Source organism: Hirundo rustica, chromosome 9 (genome assembly GCF_015227805.2).
Source record: "Hirundo rustica isolate bHirRus1 chromosome 9, bHirRus1.pri.v3, whole genome shotgun sequence".
In the NCBI taxonomy this organism is placed as follows: domain Eukaryota; kingdom Metazoa; phylum Chordata; class Aves; order Passeriformes; family Hirundinidae; genus Hirundo; species Hirundo rustica.
The window spans coordinates 10104409-10127959 of NC_053458.1; the positions used below are offsets into that span (position 1 = coordinate 10104409).

The 23551-nt window shown below is 44.7% G+C and overlaps 1 protein-coding gene and 1 long non-coding RNA gene across 5 annotated transcripts in view; both read left to right on the forward strand.

Moving 5' to 3' along the window:
- The first annotated feature begins 1856 nt into the window (after window positions 1-1856).
- LOC120756243 (uncharacterized) lies at window positions 1857-2921 on the forward strand. The gene is made up of 3 exons (XR_005702094.1): window positions 1857-1909; window positions 1999-2146; window positions 2838-2921. It is a non-coding gene; the product is annotated as an uncharacterized LOC120756243 (long non-coding RNA).
- Window positions 2922-9595: 6674 nt separating this feature from the next.
- ERI3 (ERI1 exoribonuclease family member 3) overlaps window positions 9596-23551 on the forward strand; it is a 131204-nt gene continuing 117248 nt past the window's right edge. Inside the window, exons 1-2 of one of the 4 annotated variants that reach the window (XM_040072790.2) lie at window positions 9596-9672; window positions 19164-19438. In XM_040072790.2, coding sequence (XP_039928724.1) covers window positions 19187-19438 — 252 coding nt within the window. In that variant the 5' untranslated portion in view covers window positions 9596-9672; window positions 19164-19186. The other 3 variants (XM_040072792.2, XM_058421738.1, XM_040072793.2) reach the window with 3 other exon arrangements.

Below are 23551 nucleotides of genomic sequence, written 5' to 3' on the forward strand. Positions count from 1 at the left end.
CCTAGGCTGGGCCAGACAGGAAGAACCACAAGTGGTCTCTAAACTGCTGGTAGCTGCAAGTGTTGAATATTGAGCTTTTGCACTAAGAAGAGGCTGGGAAAGGGCAGGATGGAGGAGAAGGAGAGTATGTCCTCTCATCAGCACTCTGTGAAGCTGGGAAACAGCTGCCAGGGCTGGACACCACAGTGGATAAAGGACAAAGCACTTGCATGTTTTCCACCCAATTGGTACAGACTGATAAAAAATTGGAGGATTTTGACCTGGAGTGAGTTCCTCCAGGGTGTAGACTTTAAGGCCCAAAGGTTCAACTCTGAGCATGTGGTGCGTTGTCTGCATGTTGACGGGCTGACGAGTGAATCAGTCCAGTGGATGAAGCAGTTTCATTGCTCTCCATCAGTTCAACACTTTCTCTGTCAACCAAAGCAAGATGCCTTGTTCCCTGGAGCCACCAGAATGATGGCTTGTCCCTCTCACATGAAGAAAAAGGTCCACACGGAGCAGCCTGGTCTAAAAACCCACGGCCTGACTTTAAGAAGTGGCAGTAGGAGCTCATTCCCAGTGAACTGGATGTTTGCAGGGCACAGCACAAGGCTCAGTGAGACCCAAGCGCTGCCGAGTAATGTTGTGAGTAAGAGGCTCATAGAAGCCATCCATGGTTTCTATTCATTTTCTGTCACCCCTCCAGGCAGCTTGTGTGAGGCTGAGCAAGTTGCTTGCTCTCTTTGGCCACAACTAAACTTATCTTCATTACTGCACATTTTGGATCACTTTCATCCTCTTCTGTTGTGAGGAGTTTGCCTCCAACCCTGATCTTCAAGCAGGGATGAGCATGCTGATGCTCCTTCCATCCTCTCACAGCCTCGTGTCTATTTAAAGTGTAATGTTTTAGGAGCAGGGACATTAACCCTCATCTGGATTAGCATTGCTCTAATGTAAATAATATTAGTTACATTATAGATGTTTCTGTAATGAGAGTTCCTGTTTCTGTAGGCATTTACACACCTCGTCTCCTCATTTGACAGTTATGTTATTTGATTTGTGTTCTCCTGATGTAGAGATCAGTACTGAAACCCTTTTATCTCTTCTGGTGAGCAGGTTTAGACTATGATTGGATTTGATTTTTTTAGAACCATGTGTAGGGAGGAGCCCACAGATACCAGGTATGATGTGTGTACAGCCACAGAATTTAAATGGAGATTAAATAACATGGCAAGAAGCAGGGCTTTAATCAGTAGGGTTTTTTCAAGGAGCATGAGGTAAGGAAAAATCTTTTCAAAAGCAGGGGGAAAAAAAGAGCTGGCCTAGCTGGCAAACCCTTGGGAAAATTGGCCTCTCTGTCTCCATTTGCCTGCATTTTAAGTGGGACACAACAGTATTTTCTGGTATTCTGAGGGAAGCCCACTCATGAAAAGGTTTACCAGAGATTATTTCATCAGAGATGCTTGCCTTGGCAGATGGCTGTACACTTTAAATTTAAACAGAGAGGCATAAATAGTAGAAAAGAGGGTAATAAGAAAAATATTAAACTGCCCAGTGCAAATCCTTGGGGAACTTCTATTGCAATAACTGACCTCCCATATAGCACCATTTATTTCATACGCTGGCAGCTTTATAGGTGCTTGTACAGCTACAGACGAACACCAATTTGCCAGTGCAGTTTGTTTTGATAACTGTTGTTTTCAATAAATCTATATTAAAATCAAAGGGAAAATTAAATAGACTGAAGTCGGTGGCACTAGAGATAAGGTAGCACATTACTACACTGGCCTCTTCAGCTGGAGGAGCTTTCCCTACCATCCAGCGTGGGTCACAGGTGGGATAAATCTCAGTGGTCTCAGCTGTGCTTTCTGACGGCAGCCAATGCGAGGGAGAATTTTGGTGGGGGGAAAGAAATTTTGATATTTCCAAGGTCAGTTACTCTCAGGGCTGTAACAAAGGAGGATGTTGGGGGAGGATGCACCGCTCGCTTTCACAGGCTCTTTCTCCTGGGTTTCAAAGGACAATTGCAAGCGCAGAGGTCAAGGTCTCCAGCCTTTGAACTCTATGCTGTGTCTCCCAGGACCCCTTAGGTGCTCCCACTACTACGTGACAGTCAGTCCACACTGCTGGAACCTGTGGACTGGAAGCAGCAGCAGAAGCAGGATCTGTGAGTGGTCCCCTGGCAAGTGGGATGTGGGATTTTTCTGGACATGGCATGTCTTTCTGCTCTCTACCCCTGGCAGACTAGGTACCTCCTGCAGCATTAGGGGAAGTCCTGATGGAAGAGAGGGAGGAAAGAAGAGAGAATAGAAACTCCAGGGAGAGTGCCGAGAAGGAAGGAAAGAAGAAAGAAAGAAAGGAAGGAAGGAGTGAGCTAGGGGAAATGATGGGAGGAAGAGAGAGGCTGGAAAAGGAAAGAGGGTCTCCAGACACTGGAGAGAAAAGATAAAGAGGCAGAAAATAGAATAAACAGAGGGGGAGATGGTGGTGAAATTAAAGCAGTGTAGGCAGAAGGTATGTGAGAGTAAGGGTCTGACTCCCAGACCAGGCAGCAAACCCCTACTACCCTCCCTGCTGAATTTAGCTGTCCACTGGAGGTGTGTGTTTCTGGAGATAAAGGCAAAACTTAAGTTTGGTGAAATTAGCTGCTTTGGTCAGGAGTTTAGGATCTACTTCAAAGACTTGGCCTCTGGACACCTGGAGCAGCAGGGGCTAGAGCTATCCAAGTAATTATTTTGTTTCTGTGGGGCAGTTTAGAGGAATGTTGAATCCAGGAAGTTTTCCATATCACAACTGAGTCCAAATAAATAAGAGATTTCATGGTAGAGTAATTTTTTTTTTTTTTTTTTCCCCAACAGATCAATTTTCTACCAGAAAACACCGATTGGAGTAACTGGGAACATTTACTAGAGTGTATCAACATTATCCAAGTTTTTGCTGAGAAGTTATTAAAAATATTCATATGTGGGGGTTTCTCTCTCTCTTTTTTTTTTTTTTTCCCCTCATCTCCTTCTGACAGTATTGTTTTATTCCTTTTATACATTTATACCCCAATTTGTCCAAGCATTTGCCCTAAAACATGGGGTCTCCTGAGATGGGGGAAACCAGATGCTCTCTGGGTAAAATATTTTTCCTTTATTAAGTTTTGCTTCCCTGCCCACAGCAAAAATCAAACCACGAGTGATGACAGTCTTGAGTCATGCCCTTTGCCTGCCAGCCATCAGACCAAGAGCTAGTTCAGGTTTTTCAGGAACCATCATGTTCCCTGGGGTTGTTCAGACTGTTCCAGGCACTTCCCTCCCTGCTCTAGTCTCTTATGTCCCTCTTTTAAAGGCACTTTTGAAAAATAATTGTTAAAACCCACTGTTGCCTCAGCTTAGGGCAGGGATCCTTGTTGTTCCTGATATTGAGTTTCACAAAGACATTTAGCTGGTTTAATAGGAATCTTTAAAAAGGGTGGGGATTATGGCTGTGGATGTAATGTACAGTGTGAGGAAAGGAAACAGTGTGGTGGAATGGATGGTTTGGGCTTCTAGAATGATGTAATAATAAAACAAAAGAAATGTCAAAGTGGTAAAGTGAAAAGAAATACACAATTTTTATTTGGGAATATGTCATTAAACAACAACAAAAAAAATTCCGAGCACTAGACTTTTTGTCCCAGCTTAGGTCAAAAATCATAATTTTTGAAACCTCAGAATTTCCCAAGGGACGCAAATTCCTCTGTTATTATTTTTGGCCAGCTGTCTTCCATATGACTGCCCGTGAAAAGTATTTTATCTCAAGTTAAAATCCCACACATAAAAATGTCTCTCTACCTTCCAGCAGGTGTGCTTGTCCTATGGGAAGATTTGCTTTATCAGCAATGTGTTCCTCCAGGAGAAATGCTTAATTTTAGATGTTTTTTCCATTTACACTTAGAGTTCAAGACACTTGAGGAGTGGCTCAGTATTGGGTGGCCTGTTGCAGGCGTCAGAACCCTTCCTTTATACACTGCAACCCTATTAGCTAAAATACTGGCAAAGAGATTTTGGTGAAGTGTGTTTTTGTTTTGGTGTTTTTTTTTTTTTTTTAGCATCACATTAAAAATGTTTAAGAATGTCTCATTTTCACTGCTGTTGATGCCCTCACTTTGAAATACAGCTTTCCCATGACAACATAACTGTAAAACACATTCAACTTTTTTTTTTTTCTTTTTATTAGTTAGCAATGGAGTTTTGCTATAGCTATTAAAATATAAAGAATAAACTGCACCCAATTGCACAATATTTTTTACCTGGGTTAAGCTTGAATTTCTTTGTGGATGGCATTGGAATACCAAGATTAACTATACAGTACGAGCACAGGGGTTTTACGACATACAATAATGTAGAAAAGCTTGTATTTCTTTAGCAAATTGACATCACTGTTTGCCCTTCTTTCTTTGTACTTCTTGGGTCTGATTTTTAGGAGCAAGAGTTGGAAAAGGCATGGTAGATGATTCAGTGCAGCTCCCTTGAACTGAAATCACTCTGGCACCAATGGGACATTTTACAGCGCTGTAAGTGGCTGGTTTCATGGTTCCCACCGCTCCTCTCAGAAGGTGATCCCACAGTTTAGTGCATCATAGCCTCAGGAAATTTCTCCTGATGCTCAGGCTGTGTTTCCCTTTGGTCAAATATCTTGGGGAAATCCTTTGCCGATGGCTCATTTTGTTTCGTGTCCTGGTGCTGACGCCTTCCTGACACGTGTAGTTTTTTTCTGCTCATCCCATGTACAAAGTGGGAGCGAGGGGCAAAAGCTGGCTTCTCTGGGACCCACACAAAAGGGAAGAGCACTGATCTGCAGCCAGAGCAACACAGTTGTTTATGTTTGCTTTGCATTTCACTGCATCCTCTTGAACCCATGATTCAAGTGGGATTTTCTGGAGACAGGACCAGCCTGTCTGACTAGCTTTGTATGTTCTGTCAGTATAAGGTCCAGCAGGGACCATTCTGACCATTCCAGCAAAGCACAGACTAGAGAAATAAAATGCTCCCATGCATCAAACCCCAGAAGTTTGCTCAAAATCCAAGCAGATCTCCTATAGAGACATCCAGTCCTCATGTGAAATGTCCAAGACTCTCTTGTCCTCTGTTAACATAGCCCAGTCGATAGACACTTTCTGATGTCCTGCAATGTTTTTCTAATGCATTTTATTTCCTAGCCTGCCAAAGGCTGTCCCTCTCACCTCTGTTTTAACTGGAAAAGGATTTCCACCCCATAGCCCTGATTCTGGCTGAATTAATGGTTTTTGAACTGAATCAGCACATTTGAAGTTAAAACAGATCCCCACTGAGTCTGTACATTTTTATTACTGTGCAAGGAGTGCTTAGGAAAATAAAAGGAATGAGAAAGCCCTGAGAGTGGACCACCCTGTTGAGGGGGGAAATGTAGAAATCAAGCATGTTTATATGAGTGATATTTATAGGGTCAAGTGACATATATTGTATGAGGCCTTAGAGCCCAGCTCAGGAATACCACATACCAGTCTGGGCGCTCATGCTCAAGAAAATTTAATTGAAACTGAAGCAGGTGCAGAGGAGGTCTACTAAGATGGAGTGGGAAATGGAAAGATAATATGCTAAGGAGACGCAAGAAAAAATGGCTTGCTTAGGCCACCAAAGCAAAGATGGCAAAAATGATTTGAATCTGAGAGCTGCCTATGAATACACCAGGAGAGGGAAAGAAACCAACAAGTTAAATCAAAGGATCATTTTCCCAGAATGAATTAGAGTAAACTAGCTATAAATACATTTTATCTGGGAATTAGAGGTTTTTACATCTATCAGGTAGAGAAAAGCTGAAGAAGCCTTCTACTTGGGTTAGCATGGGCAAGTAAAAAGACGTATTTGAGGACGGAGGCTGATGAATTGTGATGTTGGAGAGGAAATGATATTGCAAGATGGAGGAGAATGGCTCAGATTCCCTGGGACTTCTTTCCTGACCAATACTCCTACCTGTGGATCGCTTTTATCATCTGAAATATTCTTTTGCCTTTTCTTTGCTAGGGACATCAGCACCTTTAAAATCTCCTGTCATTGTCATCCAAGAGCCCTGTGCTGCATCTGCAAAGCTCCGAGCCCCACAGAACTGCTGTTGCTCCCAAATTCATCAAGGGGGTCACTGTCAAACAATGAGACACACTTGCTCCCACGGGGTTTGAATGAGCTGCTTTCTTTCAAAACACCCTTTAATTGACAGCTAGAAATAGCTTTCCATGATGACAGGCTGTCATTAATATCATTCACCAGAATGATACCCCAGTGATAGTCTCTGTGTTTAGAGGAAAAGGGAGAGAGAAATCCTCTGCAAACAAATGTTTCAACAGAACACATGAACTGAGCTGTGGTTTCAAGAATGACAACGTGAATATAAAAATGTACATTGTGAATATTAGTATTCCCTTAAATATGTACTCACGTTGGTTAATGAGTCCCACCGGTGGTGTTAGTAACTGAAGGATTTGGGTTGGCACGTTATTAACTTGTTAAGTAGAAAACAGTGATACAAACCTACTTGTCATGTGTATTATAAGACATTTAAAAGTTTCACTCAGCATAAGCAGCTGAACAGTATTAATGGAGCTGCCTTTAAAAGGATCTGATGTTTCTTTGTGCCATAATAATATAAAAACCTATTGCTTTAAAAGGAGCTGTGCTCCATAGACCCTTGGGAGGAAGGCATTGGGAAAAGACTGGGGAATGTCCCTCCTCCTCTGTGCCGACCCAGCAGCAGGCAGAGACCTAATAGTTGATTTTGGGTTAGGATAAGCTCAGCACTGTCTTCACACAGAGGATCCCTTGCAGCTGCCACATGGGGTCAGGGGGGTTTAGTCTGTATTTTCTGCCTTACCCTGCCCCACTGGTTTGCTACTTTCTAATCCAGCTCTGTCCATCCATCAGCCCAGTGGTGGCTTAACATCTGTGGTGAATGAAATTATACTTTGTTGAGAAACTATTGGGGGTTTAAAACAAATAAAACTTCAGGTAACTGTGGACCAGGATCTGCTGCATCTGCTGGCAGCAGCAGAGGGATCCAGCCATAGGAGAGAAGGTCACAGCTGGAATCTGAGCTGATTTCCACCCAAGGTTTGAAGATAGTCCTTCCTGTAAATTAGGACAGAGCAGACACTGCCCCAGCGTGGACCCTATTTCCTATGGGCTTCTTCTAGCCATCTCAAAATCTCTAAAGTAGGACAAGCAATTAAATCACCAGAGTGACTCCTGAAACACGCTCACGGATAGAGTTGGTCCTGAGGCAATGGGGTCACGGGACTGACACGGGCTGTGCTACCTGGAATAAACAAGGTGGCCCTAATGAGCAACTACCAGCCCTTTTGAGCACTGTTCCCCACCTGCATAACCCAGTTTGTCAGCATTCCTTGCCTCGGGCCCCACGGCAATTGACCGCCTTTACTGGCAGAGTCCCTTGGGGAGGGGAGCTGTTCCCAGTGAGGATGCTACAGGGGCCATGTGCATCGATGGGCACGCCACAGGATATCTATTGATCACCCTCATTTATTTTTCCAGAAGCCTGGAGTGAGCCAGATTAATCTGTAGGTGACATTTTCAGTGGCCTGCAGTGTTCATTTGAGCCATGCATGCCCACATAAGACAGGCTAAGACATGAACAATACAGAAACAGCGACGATATTTCATAAAACATGGCTGTCTTTGAACTGGTTTGGCTGCTGATAGTTGTGCCAGAAAAAAAGGCCCTTTATGAAAGTGCAGATGCTGAAGGGAATCTATTGCTGTCCTGCAGTCTTTGGTGGACAGTTTGTATGGGTCTCACAAGGGTCGTGGAGGCTGGCAGAAGCCAAAGTGTGGGCCTGGTTACTGTAGATAACAAAAAAGGTTTCCCCCAAAAAACTGGGCAGGAGGAAATCTGCCGACTGTACTGCCTGGGAAACCTGGGAAACAGCACGAGGCTTGGCTGATGAAAAAAGGACATGCACACACCCATGAGCCATTCATTGTTTGTCTAGACCAAGGAATTACTTTTTACTGCAAGATGCAGAGGTCAGCAGAGGAAAGGCCTCTTCTCTTTCGTCCTCTTAGAAACACAGGCAGGCTGTGAGCCCTAAATTTCAAGCTTTGGGGCTGCAGTAATTTCAGCCAGTTTCCATCCCTGCTAAGGGAGGGCCAGGGACAGACTGCTCAAGGAACACCACAGTGCAAAGACCTTCAATTCACTCTCCTGGGCACCTGGCAAACCATACATCAGTCACCAAAGGCTTGACAAATCACAGCAATATAGCTAAGCTTAGAAGTAAAATTTCACATTTTCCTTGCTTATGTGGGTGGGAAGCTGAGAGATGCCAAATCTAAGAGGGCTTAAAGGAACTCTTACTATTATTAAATGGTTTGCTGTTGGTATTTTTATAGTTCTGACATGATACTTTCATGGTTCAGGCCTCTCAAGTTCAAGGCTGCATACAAACAGAGGAAACGATAAATCCAGCCTGAAGAGCCAGCAACTCAAATAAAGGCAGGAGAACCAGGCAGATTCAGTCTGGCAGCCAGCCCACCTTGCATGGAGCAGCAGTCAGTGATCTCTGCACTCTGGTACTTACTTGTGTCCATTATTTTAAGACATGGAGCCAGAGAAAGGCTTAAGGAATGATTTGAAGAGGAGAACAAGATGACAGGTGGGTCTACTCCTGCCTGCAGGCAAAGGATGGGTAAGGCAGCCTCTAGAATCCCTCACAGTCCTGTTTGCATGAGTCAGTGCTCTGAGTTTGCTCATCACACATATGAGGAGTATCAGGGGTGTGCAAAGGAGCTGCTGGCTTGAAGCGTGGAGGTGTGAGTTAATGTGAGAAGCAAGGAAGCGATGCAGGGAATGGCCCCAGCTAGAACACTTGTCATTGCAGCCGATATGCCAAGAGTTATGGATGAACCAGTTGGCTAAAGATTACGTATCACTGCAGGTAAGTTCAGAGAATAACAGAATTGTTAGGGTTGGAAGGGATCTTTGGAGATCATCCAGGTGGATCTTGAATGCCTCCAGACAAGGAAAATCCACGGCTCTCCGGGCAGCCTGTTCCAGTACTCCTTGCCATGCTGTCCGGTAGCAGCACAGCACTGGCAACTGTTCCCTGCGCAGCTGGCAGGGATGGGGGCTCAGAACCCTTGCAGAGCATGACAGCCAGGGAGATTTGACGTGTCCTGGCTCAGGGTGCCAACTATATGAGCGGAGAGGAGGTGCCACAGCTCAGGGGTGCCAAGCAAAGACCGGGCACGGTTCAGACACAGGTTTAGGCTAAGAGAGATGAGCGAATACACAAGCACGGAGGCATCAGGAGTTGGGAGAGGTGTCCTGGGGACACGGTGGGATGGCCCTTGAGGACACAAGGCGGGTAAGAAGTGGCCCCGGAGTCGACGAGGAGTCGGCTCGGCGGGGAGAGGATGAGATTCCGACGGGCATGGGGAGTTGGAATCGGTGCCCGGGGACCCGGCGGCGCCGGCGCGGCATCGAGGCGCGGCCACGCGGCGGGGCCGGCCGCCGGGAACTACGACCCCCAGCGTGCCCCGCGGGGCGGCGCGCGGCACGCGCCTGCGCCAGGGGGCGCGGCGGGTCGGAAGCCCCGCCCCCGGCGGCGGCGGGCGGCGCTGCGGTTGGACGGCGGCGCTGCCGCTCAGCGCGGGGTCGGGGGTCAGAGTGCGGGCGGTGAGTGGCGGTGCCGGGCACTCGTGGTGCGGAGTGCGGGGCGCGGGGCCCGGCCGGGCCGGGGCGGCTCCGCCGCGGGGGTGGTGCGGGAGGCGGGCGGCAGCTCGGCTCGGCCCGGCCCGGCCCGGCCCGGCCCCGTGGGGCCCGGCCGGCGCGAGGGGCCCCGCAGGCCTCTCGGAGACGCGGGGCCGCCGTGGCCCGGGGCGGGGGGTGAAGGCCCGGCGCGGAGCGGGGGCGCGGCCCGGCCCCCCGCGGCGACGGGGCTCGAACCGGGGGCGTGGGGCCGCGGGCCGGGCGGGGCTGGGCGGGGCGGGGGTGCCGGTGGGGACCGGGGGCGGCCCCGGCCCGAGGGAGGGCGCGGGGTAGCGGCGCCTCGTCGCCTCGACGCCCGGGTTGCCGGGCCCTCCGCACACCGGCGCGGCCCTGAGGGGAGTTCTGCAGGGTGGCTGTGGCAGCAGCCCCCCAGACCTCAGCTGGAGCGGGATCGGTTGCTTTCAGGGCTTGAGGAAGGGAAAACAGCCCGTCTGCCCAAGGGGTGGGCACGGGTTGAGCTGGAGGCAGCAGCAGCAAGGATTTTTTTCATGTTTTGGGATGAGGAGGTTCATAGGTGGAGGTAATGAGGGAGTAGAAGGTTTGTTTTGGGGGTTTTTTCCTATATTTTTTACCCTGTGGGATTGAACTGATCACCTGTCTCAGATCTTGAGATGAAGTAAACTTGAGAAAGCTTAGGAGTACACTCTGTTTACTTGTTTCCTGAGTGGCAGTAGGAATTTCTTCTCCTTTTCTTTTCTTGCTGCTATGCTGTTACAGGTGTTTCTTCCAAACTGAGATATAAGAAGAGGTGTTGTCATTTACTGCTTATGTTCTGTCTTTTACAAGTCCTGTGTCTGGTGGATTTACGTGGTCATTGCTGGCCTGTTTGCTAATGTGTGACATTTGTTTTGCTACTTCCTTACTTACCTAGTTTCTTTTTGGAGCTTTTGGTTCCAGAGGTGGTGGATTGACAGCTGCTGTTTAGGCTGAAGTCTTGATATTCTTTCAGCTGTGATGCAAGGGACCAGCAAGTTTTCTAATATATTAGTGCTTGCACTGTGTCTCAGGAAGGATGAGGGATACAAGGCTCCAGGAAGGTACATCTCCAAAGCTCTTGGTCCCAACAGATGCTGTTAACAGCTGTTTGAGGATTTTACCTGATTTCTTTCTAATGGTAACTTGAATTTATTTTGTCCTGTAGTGTCTTCTTGCAACAATGTAGCATCAAATATCACTTGATATTAAAGTTGGCATTTGAACTTTTATCCAAGAATGAATTATTCTGAAATTTGGTAGTATGTTAAAAGTCCAGTTGGTTAGTCCCTACTGCGTAGGCTTGGGAAATTTGATTTCAGATGGTGCTTTTTATTTCAGATATTTTTGTTTCCATTTTGAAGCACTGAATTCTGCCCTTTTCAACTGAATTTTCACATTAGTTTACAGTGTGGACTAAATGCTTGTTTTGTTTCAAAGAGTGGCCCTGTGGCCCTTTCATGCATCTTGTTCATCTCAAACTTTGGGTTGCTCTACATGAATAGTGTGTTGGGTTTGGGTGTGGGTTTTTTTTGGTTTTTTTTTTTTTTGGTGAAGTTAGTGTGTCTAGACAGATTTGAGTGGTACCAAAATCCAAAAGAAGAAAGCCTTTAAAAAATGCCTATGTGCCTGATGCTAAATAAAGAAGACCTTGGATTGAATAAACACTGATAGGACCTAAACTTTCTGTTCTGCGCTTGAGAGATAATTCAGTTTGCTTTCTTTAGACGGCCTGATTACAGCTGGTTTGGTGCTTATCTTGTTTTGATTCTGTTAACTTTGGTAGGCCTTGATTTTATTTTTTTTAACCCCCTTAAATTTTGGAAATAGAGTTCTGGAAGATACTTAAATATGTGAAGTATTCACATTTTACCCTCTCTCTGTGTCAGTCAGTCCTGTGGCCACCTGCAGTGGAGGGTGTCCCGGTCTGTAGAGTGTGGGTATAGTGACATCCAGGTAGATGGTGCAGGACTGCCCACTGTGCCTGGACTTACAGGAGGGTATGGAAGGCTCTAAACAACTGTCCTTTTGTTACAAGTCTGTCTTGCATCCAAAGCAGGTATTTTTTGCTAGAAATGGTCCTGCTGCTGAGACTCCTGGTGTTTCACTCTAGTAGTGATGGGCTGACATGCCAGTATGGTGCCATGGCAAGCAGGGGAATAAAGGAAGAACTGGAAAAGTTGAGGCTGTCAAGACATAACCTAGAATAGAGGTGCTGGCTGTGCTAGGGACCATTTAGACCATTTCCCTTCCCTAAGAGAAGTGATCTCAACTGGCCTGAGGCCAACTGAAAAGTTATGCTCTCCCTAGATGTGTTGTGTAGGTAAAGACACTTCTCTTCCAATGATTTTTTTTTTTTTCAATTTCATCTGTATTTGTTACAATCTTTTTTTTTTTTTTTTTTTTCCTGTGATTGAATATCATGGTCAGCATCTTCCCTGGCAGATTTTCTAGGCTGAGACTGGGTTGTGTGGAAAACGGGCCCCACTGTAGCTGCTACCCGGCTCGGAGCCTTTGCCAGTGTACCACGACAGAGCTTTGCCAGAGTGCTGGCTTTCTTTTAACGCTTTTGGAGCTCATTTGTGAAGATCAAAAGTTACCAGTGTATTGAGCAATGCAAATCTTGTTTCCCCAAATCCAGGCTGAGATTCATTTGGCACACTCAGGTGTTAACCTTAATTTTTCAGATAACGACGGTGTGCAGCTGTATAAGTGGTTTGAACAACTGTGGCATTCATGTGTATGAAAATGAAGTAATTATGCATGCCAGATTCCATTAAACAAAGGGTGGCCTACTATGTCTCCTTTCCACTAAATTAGGCCAATATGCAATAGTAGCTTTTACTGACTAGATGTGTAGCAGCTACAAATCTCTAGCTCCTGACAATGGGAGCTGTGCTGAGGATTGAGAGCACTGAAGTGCCATAAATTTCAGAACTTACCTCAAAGACCAGAGCTGGGAAAGACTGAATGAAAACTAAGACATGTTATTTTGACAGCAAATGGGTTGACCATTGGAATGAGCTGTCTGAAGGTAGAGAGGAACCTCCATTCTTCATGCTGCAATTCAAGGCCAGAAACTTTTCTGAAAGATTTCAACTCTTTGGGCTCGTTTAAGGAAATGGAAACTTTAGGGCCAGCAATACATGAGGTGGAGGCAGGATGGTCTGATGGGCTTTGTGAATTCAAGTTTAATGTGTCTATGCTGCTAGAGCCAAGATAACTTCTCCATTCTCTGCAAAGTGCCATGTCATCCCAGGTGTCTGTCCTGGTCTGAGTACATGGTTGGGTGAGCGGCTGAGCTGACCAACAGCTCTTGTGGCTCATCTCATTCCTGCTTCTGCCAGTGTGGGCCCATCCTCTTCTTTGAGCTTTGGTATTCATCCAACCTGGCCCTGCACTAATTCATCTCACTAAAACAGCCAGAAACTATCTTGTTTTAATTGTGTTTTATTCTGGCTATGTTAGTCATTTTATAGGTTCCTGTGGTTGAATCAGCTCGCAGAAGGGCCAGACAAGCTCAGGAACTGGTGTAACATAATCAGCAGGAGAATAAGACCAAGAGGGAAGGACAGGCCTGCCTTCTTTTGGCCTCCCAGAACTATTGGCTTGGTTAACCTCATTTTGTGTTGTTTCACACTGGTGCGTTTTCTTACGGCTCCCAGGCAGAGGCAGGAGACTGGACTAGAGGATTTCTGGTCTGATCCTGTGCAACTGTTCTTTTCCTTAATAGCAGATCTGTTCTTCCTCTTTGGCTTTGGTGTATGTGTCCCTGTTATTGCTTCTTTATTTTAATTTTTGTTCTTTCCTATCTCTACGTTTCTTCTAAGTGACCAGTCCTTTGCTGTGTGGAACTTCTTCAGACTCCAGCTTAGACCCGTTTGCTCATCTACAGTTACTCTTGGAGAAGGTTTAAAAATACACAGCAAAGCATGTCTTAGGAGACCAGTCAAGGAGCTGATGAAAGTGGGTTGCCTAGCAGAGGTGGCCTAATAAAATTGGAGTGGAATTGTACTGTGCGTCTTTGGGACGGTTTCTGGGTGGTCTGTTCAGACAAATTCGTGTCCTGCTGGTGTGGAGTCTCATGTGGGTTTCACTGTGTTGTTAAGTGAACTGAGATGTGTTTGTTTCCCAGCTTTGTAGGGTGCCATAGCTCCAGCAAGTGCTTCCCTAAGTAATCAGCGCCTTCGGCCTTGCACATTGTGATCTCACAAGCCATCGCGTCTGTGATGTCACAATGGAAGAGATTCTGGTGCTCTGACATGTGTGGTCGTGCCTTTGACAAATCAGCCAAGGAACCCAGCGGCAAGAATGAGCTCAAGAAATGGGAGAAACCTTCCTTAACCAAAGAGTGCCCTCCATCCTTTAGTCAGCCTTTTCCATGCTCACTTATCTCTTCCATACAGAGGGAAACCAATGCCTGTGTAGGGGAATTATATATTTCAGTTGACCTACCAAGATGCATGTTTCTCCCAGATGAGCAGTTGCCCGACTCTCTTCCTGTACCCCTCATTTTTTTCTGTTGTTTCCCCTCACTTGTATTGCTTCTAATTTTAGACTGTAAGTTCTTGAGAACAGGGACCTCCTCATCTGTAGTGGGAAGAGCCTGGGTGTGATTGTGGAGTACTGTAAAAACAAAATGATGAATGCCAAGTTGTATCTGAGCTGAGTAATGGTGGGGCAGTATATAGACATGCCATGACATTACAAATTTTCCAAAACACAGGTGTGGTTGTCTAGCAGTGCCAGAGAAAAACCCAGCCAAAACATGAAGGGAGTGTAGCCATGAAGTGTACTGTTCTCATGTTCAAGTGATGGTACTGTGAGGTTAACAAATTAAAGAAAGAAGCAAATTTACCTGTCTAAAATCGTGTTACTTTATTAAACAGTTCGAAAAGCTTTGTCTTTTGTTATTTGTTTTGCTTTATGTTGGTTGGGGTTTGATTGGGTTTTTTTGCACGTTTGAGTGGTGAGAGTGGTTAAGCTGGTCTTGTTCATAGTCTCGTTTCCTGCCTCACAGGCTAGCCAGGTGCTGTCATTTTTGGACTGTAGTTCATCTAATGAAATATTTGGATTTAGGTTAAGGTTGATTAAAAAACACCCTGAGTTATCTCTATTGTTCTTCAGTTATAGCTTCACACAAGTGAAATATGGGCTCACATTTGACCTCTGAGTATGCATTTGAACAGCTACCAAAAGTGAAGTCCTGCATTTTTTGTTATACTGTGTTCCAGGTGTTGCTAAATGTGTGCAATTTCTATTACCCTTTTTTACCTCCATAATTCAATAAAATAGACAAAACTGTCTTACATTTTTTGATTGGTTTTGGTTGCTGTAGCCTTGAGTTCAGTTGTCTGTTGGAGGCCAGGAGTCACAGCTGCCCCGACCCAGGATTTGCACAAATAAACTGAAGCATTTTACTCCCAGAGCTTGATTGCTTTTATTTTTTAATTTCAGTTAGTCTTGTAGTTTAGGTCAGTGGGGGTGGGTTCTCGTTTGTTTGTTTTGTAATACGGTGGAGGCCTCTCTTGCCATAATGAAGTAATTTAATGTGTAAGTGAAGGCTCCCATAAGATTTAATTTCTTGGGTCACTCCGCCAGTATGAAGTTAGGTGTTGTCTTCCTGCCCCTTCCCTGCTCAGCTTATCAAACTGGAAAGTTAAGGGGAATATTTTGGGCTTAAAGGCAAACTAATTTGTATAAAGTTCATATTTATTTTTATGTGCCAGGAGTCATTAAGCTCAAGTTTGTAGGCTGATTTGTCCTGCCATTGATGAATTTGACTCCTCTGGAGTTTTTGTGGTGTGCATCCCTCTCTGTGGCGTTGGGGCTGCCCTGCAGGCAGGGGACAGCATTTGCACTGCCCTGCTGGCTCTTGTCGCCAGCATTCTTCACGTGGCAGGAGTTCCCTGTCTTGTTCTTTGCCGCTTGGGTTGTCCCTAAGCAACTTTCCCAGTAGGAAGCCTGGCATGCAGCAGCCGCCAGTGCGGATTCTCCGCTTCACACGCAGTAGGGCCCCTGGCAGAGCTGATGGCTACAGCTGGCACTTGCCTTTCTCTTGGCTTTCCTTCCTTACTGGTGATCAAACTGTCGTGCTTTAGTACCATGTGCTTAGACTGCTAAAGAAGCAAGAGCTGTAGTCAGCCTGAGCTTGTCTTGGTACCTGCAGCTGATGTCCAGAGAACATTTTTTTTAAAATTTATTTATTTTCAAGATACAGATGCTGATTTTAGCTGGTACTGTCACTTGGGACACACACTGTTACGCAGCACAGAACACGAGCTATCTTCCAGCTGAAACCCACCACGTATGGCCATTTCCCATCTTACTGGGTGTAGCAAATGTAAAGTGCTGTCACTTTTTCCTAGGTCTGTGTACAATCTGTCAAAATAATTCCTGAGGCCCAACCTCAGTTCATGGTCCCATTACATTTCATATGTATCTGTGTGAGGAATTTGAGCTGCGTGATATGAAATATTAACCTAGTAGGGTTGACTGCCAGATGTGACAGCTTGCACTGTCTGAGATTATAATCTGATCCTGTGTGTATAAGAAATATATATATGGTGTTTTATGTAGGTTTGGAAAAGGAATCACTGAACATGTGGATTTATATGGCTAGAACCGGGTTTTTAATTTTTGAAGCTGCATTGCTTACATCGTTGTCTCTTGGAAAAAATACAGGATAATTACTAGTGCTTTGCATTGTCATAGCCATTATAAATGCTTTACATGACATCTAATAAAGTGTGTTTGCTCACCAGCTATCTTGTGCTCTGAGGCACTCTGACCTTGCCAAAGAAGATGATGTGAGGTCTTCCCAGGGCACCCAGAGCAGTGGCTGGGTAAACATACCGTTAAAACTTCATTTGGCTGAAGGTGCAGAGTTTACAGTGGAGTTGCCCTTATTTGTATGCTGCCTGTGTAGGGAAATCCACATGCAGTACCCCACTCATGCACCTTTGTTCAGAGCACTGCTCCCTCTGCTAGATGGGAGAGTGGGGAGGGAAGCAGCTTTTAGGATGGGGAGCCTGATCCTGTTGCTAGATATGGACCACTGCAGAAGCTGTTAGAATAAACAGGCACTGGATGTTGGCTGTTACTTCCCTCCACAGATGTCACATGCTACTTTTGTGACCCTGACCTGCCAAGCCAGGGTCTGGCATGGTGCTGCTGTGTCTGCGTGGGGACGTGCCTGAATCCTGCCAAGGTAGCTGGTTTACCTTTGCCATGGACTCAGTGGCTTGGAAACCTCTGCACCACGGTGTGTAGTGCAACCCAGCCTGAAGATTCATGGGGTCCGTGTCAGATACCCTGGTCTTGCCAGTTAAGATACTTTAGATAAGAGATCTTGCTGAGGGTGGGTGGATAATACATGTTTTGTTGCCTGTGTTTGATATAAGGGTTGAAGCCTGTCTGCACCCCCACTCCAACTGTGTATGGTAGTAGGCTAAAACCCAGGTTTTCCTGCAACTAACTTACAAGCTGCTTTATTTTGGGAGATTGTATTTGTTGTGATGGGCCTTTAGACTCATAGTAGTTAGAAGATTTAAAGCATGTATACCTTAAATCTCTCTTAACTTGTACATATTAGAAGTAAATACAAGTAACTTCAATTTGGTTGTAATGCATTTATGAATGACAGCCCAAGCTGTAGATGGAAAGGCAATAGGTAGAACTGAGCCCCTTTAAAATAAATGTCATGTTGGGCTCTTTGTTTTTGCCTTTGCAACTTGAGTTTTCAGTTTTCAAGGTACCTGCTGTCTGGCATGCTGCTTTAATAAAGCAAACAGCTTCAAAACATGAAAGCTTTAAGGCATGGGCAATACATATATGCTGTGGAATTGTCAGTGTGGGCACTGGCTCAGTCTTAGACATTTCAACTTCTTTGATTTTTGCCTTTCACTCAAAAGCTTGGAAAGGGAAGGTTACCAAATGTGTGTTTACTCGAAGTACACAACCTGCTTAGCTGCAATTATCTCCTAATCTGGTCCTTCTGAGTTTCTCTGGTCTCGCAGGTAAATACAGATTTAGCTGTTATTCAAGGCATATTATTTACCTCATTAAGTGTGTGTTTTGGCACGTGCATTATTTACCTGATGGACTAATGGATGGGAGAGAGCAAATGCTGTCTTTTGTGCAAACAGTCGCTTTGTTCGTGAGCAGCAAGTCCCCATTTTGCCATGGCCACTTTGTTTCCATGTCTCATGGTGGGTGCTTCCATCCCTTCATTGTAGAGCAAAAAGCCAGCACAGGTGTGGAGGGACCGTGCTCCTAAAAGGGCAGGTGGGTGACATGTCAAGGGATGGAGTTCTACGAGCAGTGGGGCCAACTGTGGGGATAGATTTAAAAATCTATGCAGCAAGATGTGTGTGTATATATATATGCATACACAATTAGAGGGGGTACTCCTGTCCTTGTTCAGGAGGATTGAATTGGTGCAATTTGCTTGTTTAGCTATCAGTCCCTGTTACCCACCCATGTAACACCATGAGCTGGTCTTGAATTCTCGTCCCTGTAGATCTGTTAACAGACCTGAGGCTGACCCATCTTGGATAGTGACAGTCCTGACAACTTTTTCCTGCAAAGTTTTAGAAGAAAATTAGCAGGAGGCGAAATCCACGTAGTCTCACATGGATAATGCAATTTATTAAATAGTGTTTGTTAAATAAAAGTGTCAGAAGGTGATGGCTGAGGGAGGTATTTCTTTGGGAGGGAGACTGTAACCCTATAGAGTCCTGCTGGCATTTTACAGTCCCTGAAGTCCCTGAGTGTGATTAGTTGAACTGATATCCTCATCTGGGAGAAATACCTGAAGGTAAGAAGTGGAGTGTAGTACTAAAATCACATCTCTGAGAAACCTTGTATACAGAGAAAATGAGAACTTTCCTGGGGAGGAGCCTTCCAGCCACCTGGATTTGCCATGTTTTGATGCAACTGGCAGATGTTTTCAGGACCAAACTGTTAGGATAAGTTGTAGTGTTGGTATGTGTATTGCTGTGTTTAACTTTTACCATGTCTCAGAAATTGCATTGTATATGAAAAGATAACAGGCCTCAGAAATTTCAGCAGGGCTTGGATTGGATATTCTGTGTTTTAGTTGGTTTGTATTATGTTTTGCTATAAAGAGGTTCAACATTGGGGTGTGATCTGGTGCCTGGAGCCATAACTGTTCTGTATCTCATAGTTCTTAATCTAGAGTCATTTGCAGAGGTTAATTTTCAGTTGCCTGTGATCCTGGACACCTTAAGCTGAATCCAAATGTCATCTGTTGTGCTTAGAGCAGGTTGCTGTGTTATTTCGGGTTTGTGATGCTGGAACCTCCACTGGGAAGCACAAAGGGAATCCTGTCAGAGGAGGACAGGGAACAGATACCAGTAGAGACAAGATGTATGTGTGCATGAGTAACATGAGTCTCTCTTCAGTTTCAGATGCCTCTGGATGTTCAATGATAGCACTTCTCCATACTGGAGCAGCAAAATTTCCCCAAAACTTAATTTCAAGGTCAAGACAAGCTGTGTCTCACCTCTTCCCAGCTGGTGTTTTCAAAGGGTTCAGCTCCATTGTAAGCAGGAAACTGGCGTCTCACGGCTTTGGAGCTTCCATGGCAGCAATGTCATCCTTCCCTCCACAGAGATATCACTACTTCTTAGTGCTGGATTTTGAAGCTACATGTGATAAGCCGCAGATTCATCCTCAGGTAAATAGTTAATCCTGTTAATTATTGCCTTGCAAGTTGCTGCTACTCTTCTGAGAGGTAAAAGGGGAAAAAAACAGTGCTGGCTCTCTTAATTTTTTCTGGTTTGTTCCACCTCCTTTCTGTTGCTGGTTCTCCAGAGCTCTTGCCAGTCACCTGCTGTCTCAGGAGCAATGCCAGGACTGTTTGGGGGGAATGAATAAAGGAGTCTGATTTCCATCAAGGAAGTGACAATTCATGTGTAATTGGAAACAATTTTAAGTCATGTATACTTGTCATTTGTCTGAACTGGGAACGGTCTAAAAGTTTTTGGCTGGAAACTTGCATTAATAGATGGCAGCCATGTTTGATGCTGCAAGGAAAAAGACTGTTGATAGTGAACAGCTTTAGGAAAAGAATATTTTGAATGCTGGGAATATGTGCAACATAATGGTGTTTCTAAGTAGACAAGAAAAACAGTTTTTAGATCATTTCAGCAAGATCAGATATCTTGCCTGGGTTTAAACTGTGGAGTGTAATGAGACAGGAAGAGTCCAGCATCAGAGAGATCTTCCAGTGCTCTACTACTTGAGACATACAAAGATCCAGATGAAGTACGGAGCTTTTCTGCAAACAGTTCTTCCACAGTAGTGTAGAGCAGATTAGTAAAAATACTCTAGTTGTCATCAGGATGGGCCTAGGTTTTCAACTGGGAAAATGTACTAAAAAAAACCAACCCTCTGATATTAGGTTGATAGTGAACAAACAGAATTTCTGAGTCTGAAGTGGACTCAACCTCCTCTGCCAAGTAATTGGTCTGCATGTGTTGATAATACCTGCATTGGGTCGCAACAACTTCCTTTTGCTTTGTTTTGCCTATATGAAAGGCTTAGGCAGTTTTCAGCATGGTGTCTCGTTACTGAAGTGACTCAATGCAGCGTGTTCACTTCCCAGTGCTGCTGTGGTTTCCCTTGCATTTGTCCTAACAAAGGATTGCTGCAAGTTGGGATCAAACTTGACTCCCATCTTTCCCAGTAGTGCCTTGGTGGGTGCTGTCTGTTCTTCTTGTTTCTTGGAAAATGGATAGCAAATTCCCTGCTCTTTTGCTGGCTCTTTGTGGGAGGCTGTTGTGGCTCTGCATCCAGTTCTATTGGCAGGCTCGTAACTGCTCTCCAAGTGAGATGTCAGGCTATTTCCTGCATGCTCCGCCTCGGGTGCACAGACCTGTCAAAGCTGTAAATTGGATCTACCTTGTCCCTTTGGATATGGGCTTGGTCTGTGCACATTTTGATGCAAAACCATGATGCATGTGGAGGTAGTTTACAGCTGGCAGTAAAAAGGAGCATGAGTGGAATATGATTACTACTGTTTTAAGGAGCTTTGTCCCCAAGTCCTTGCCAGGGAAAGTAATGGTCTGGGCCAATGCAGATCTGCTATATATTTTGTTGGTGAGATAGCACCTTTAAGGTGGAGATGTTCTTCCATGTTGTTTTTCCAGTCTGCTGTGTTCAGTGCCTGTCTGCATCATATAATGTGTTGAAAGGGCTGTCAATCCCTCACATCCTCACCAACAAATTAGTTTGACAAATAAAGGAATTACTTTTGCTACATAGGGCTCAATGTAGCTGGAAAGGCTGAAGGTGCCTGCCAAAATTGGGAAACTTTATAAAATGAGATTACAGTTGATGCCCTTACCTACCTCTTATGTCTTTGCTGACCAGCATGGCTTTTGTCCTCTTCACTGCTAGGCTGTATGTCATGGTGAGCAAACTGTAATGTGCATTTCAGTGATGTTTTCTGCAAAGTTTTAGTGACAGGATCTTTCACTGCAGGATTGATAGACAGGTTTTGGAGCTTTGGTCTGAGGTCAGAGCTGGGAGCTAAAACTGGTCAATTGCTGATCTTCACTGTGATACTGATAATTTTTCTGCTTTTATATTAATACCTGAAAAATAGAAGTCTAGATACAATGAAATTCAAATGCATTGGGATTTGATGAGAAGGCTGCATATACAGAGCTAAGCTAAGCTGTGATCCACGTTATTTTAAGTGGGTAGGCATAGCTGTAGATTTAGCCTGTTCAGCCTAAAAATCTTGCAAGAGTTCACTTGCCCCCATACAGCACATTTCACATTTCTCAGTCACTGCTCTTCAAAATATTTTGGCTTCTTACAAGAAACTACTGAAAGAGCTATCTTTTTATGTACACTAAGATATGTTACTGCCACATCTGCTCCCCCTCCTGTTGTATTTACTCGTGCTCCTCTGTAACTGGCAGCCTTGCTGGCTTTATCCCTGGGGAAGTCCTTCATGCTCATTCGTGAGCCCTGAAGACCCCTTCATTTCCATTCCCTTTCACATTGCCTGATCTCTCTCTGAGGTCTCGTGGTATGGCCTCTGTAATGGGGATCAAGGAGGGTCAAGGACAGTGATATTCCCCTGGGAATCCATCTGCATTGTGGCTCCAGTGGCTGGGACTGCTGCCTGAGTGCCTTGTGGCCACTGCCCTATGCTTTACCACTCACTCCTGTGTTGGGCATTGAGGGTCCTTCATGTTCCCTGCCCTGTACCCACAAAGGAATGGGAGCATCCCTGCATCCCTGATTTCTGACTGTTTTCAGAAGGTACACCCCTCTATCAAAGTGCTTGTTTATATACACATAGAAACAGCTTAACTTTATTGGTTTTCTGGATGTATGCATGAATAATGGGACCATCCCAGAGAGAAAAGAAGGTGTGGGGGCTTTTAACTGCACAGTCTGTGTCATGTAGTGTTTTAGACAGCCAAAGGTCATTAGGGGTTGGCATATAGAGATGTTTACGGCTGGCCTTTTGCATCTCTTTAAAGCTTACCTTGTGCCTTTGGAATGTGATCCAAAGCCCAGTGGGGTCAGTTGGGAGCTGTCATTCTGCAGAGGTCGGTGGACCCTGAACGGTGGTGGTGTGTTTCATTTTTCTGCTCTGAGTTTTTCCTTTTACTGTCTGCTAAGAGCTTATAAGTACCTTCTGCTTTTCTACACTCTCAGCCCATAGAGAGTATGGGTACATACGGAGCTTTAGCTTCATGAGAAGATGCATTACTAAGTGGCAGTCTTGCTCTTTTGTCCCTTTGTCCTTGTAGACACCAGTGTTTAGGTGGTCAGTGCTTTCAGTGACTGTGTTAAGCAGCCCCACAGACTCAGATCTGTGGCTGCCTTTATTAATGCAGTGAGGAGGTGTGCCTCTTTCAGTCGGCAAGTCAAGTATCTTGCCTTCTCCTTCAGCCGAGTGGATGAAGAGAAATGATTTGTTTTAAATACAAAAAGTCTGAAGGTAAAAATCAGATCTGTTCAAAGCTCAATTTGAATTTAGCCCTCTATATATGATGTTAGTTTCTAATCCATTGAAGCCACTTAAATGAAAATCAAATAAAATTCAAGCTCCGTATGTCTGCTGCCTGGAAGTGTAAAAGAGCATCAGACCTCTGACCTGGTAGAAGGAGCTGGATCTAGGAGTTGCTAAGCTGCTAAATGAGCTTTTGGTGATGATAAAGTTGCATTTTCTCTTGTCAGTTTTTTCAGGTGTTCAGCATCTGAGATTCACTCAAATTGGTAGTCATTTGGGAAGCTGAAATTTGCCTCTTTCAAACACTCTGTAAAGGGAAAATATGAAATGTTCAGATCTTCTCGTTGATGAAAAAGGTTGTGACCAGAAGCAGAAGAATAAATTGTTTATAGACAGTGTTTTCTGTGTCCTCCAAAACAGTAATATATATATGTCCTAAAAAGTAATGTATACTTTTTAAATGCAAAAATATATTGACTTTTTTTGTTAGTGTATCCTAGATATTTCAACTCTGTTTAGCGTGCATTTAGATTGTTATTTTGGGAGAATTTTTAATTATAATTGCTGTCAAATGGAACTGGATATACTAATAAATACAAAACATCACTCTCCATTTCAACATAAAACCATAAACACTGACACTAAGCAGATGTTCAGTTGCTAATTTATTTTTAAGTGTTCAAACAAACCTGGATGATCGTAATACGTATTGTGATTGGTCAAAGTGTATTAACAACTAGGAGGCAGTCGTTCTGTAAGATAATATTAAGTACAACTGCGAGAGAAGGTTATATGGGGTTCAGTCTGTGTTTT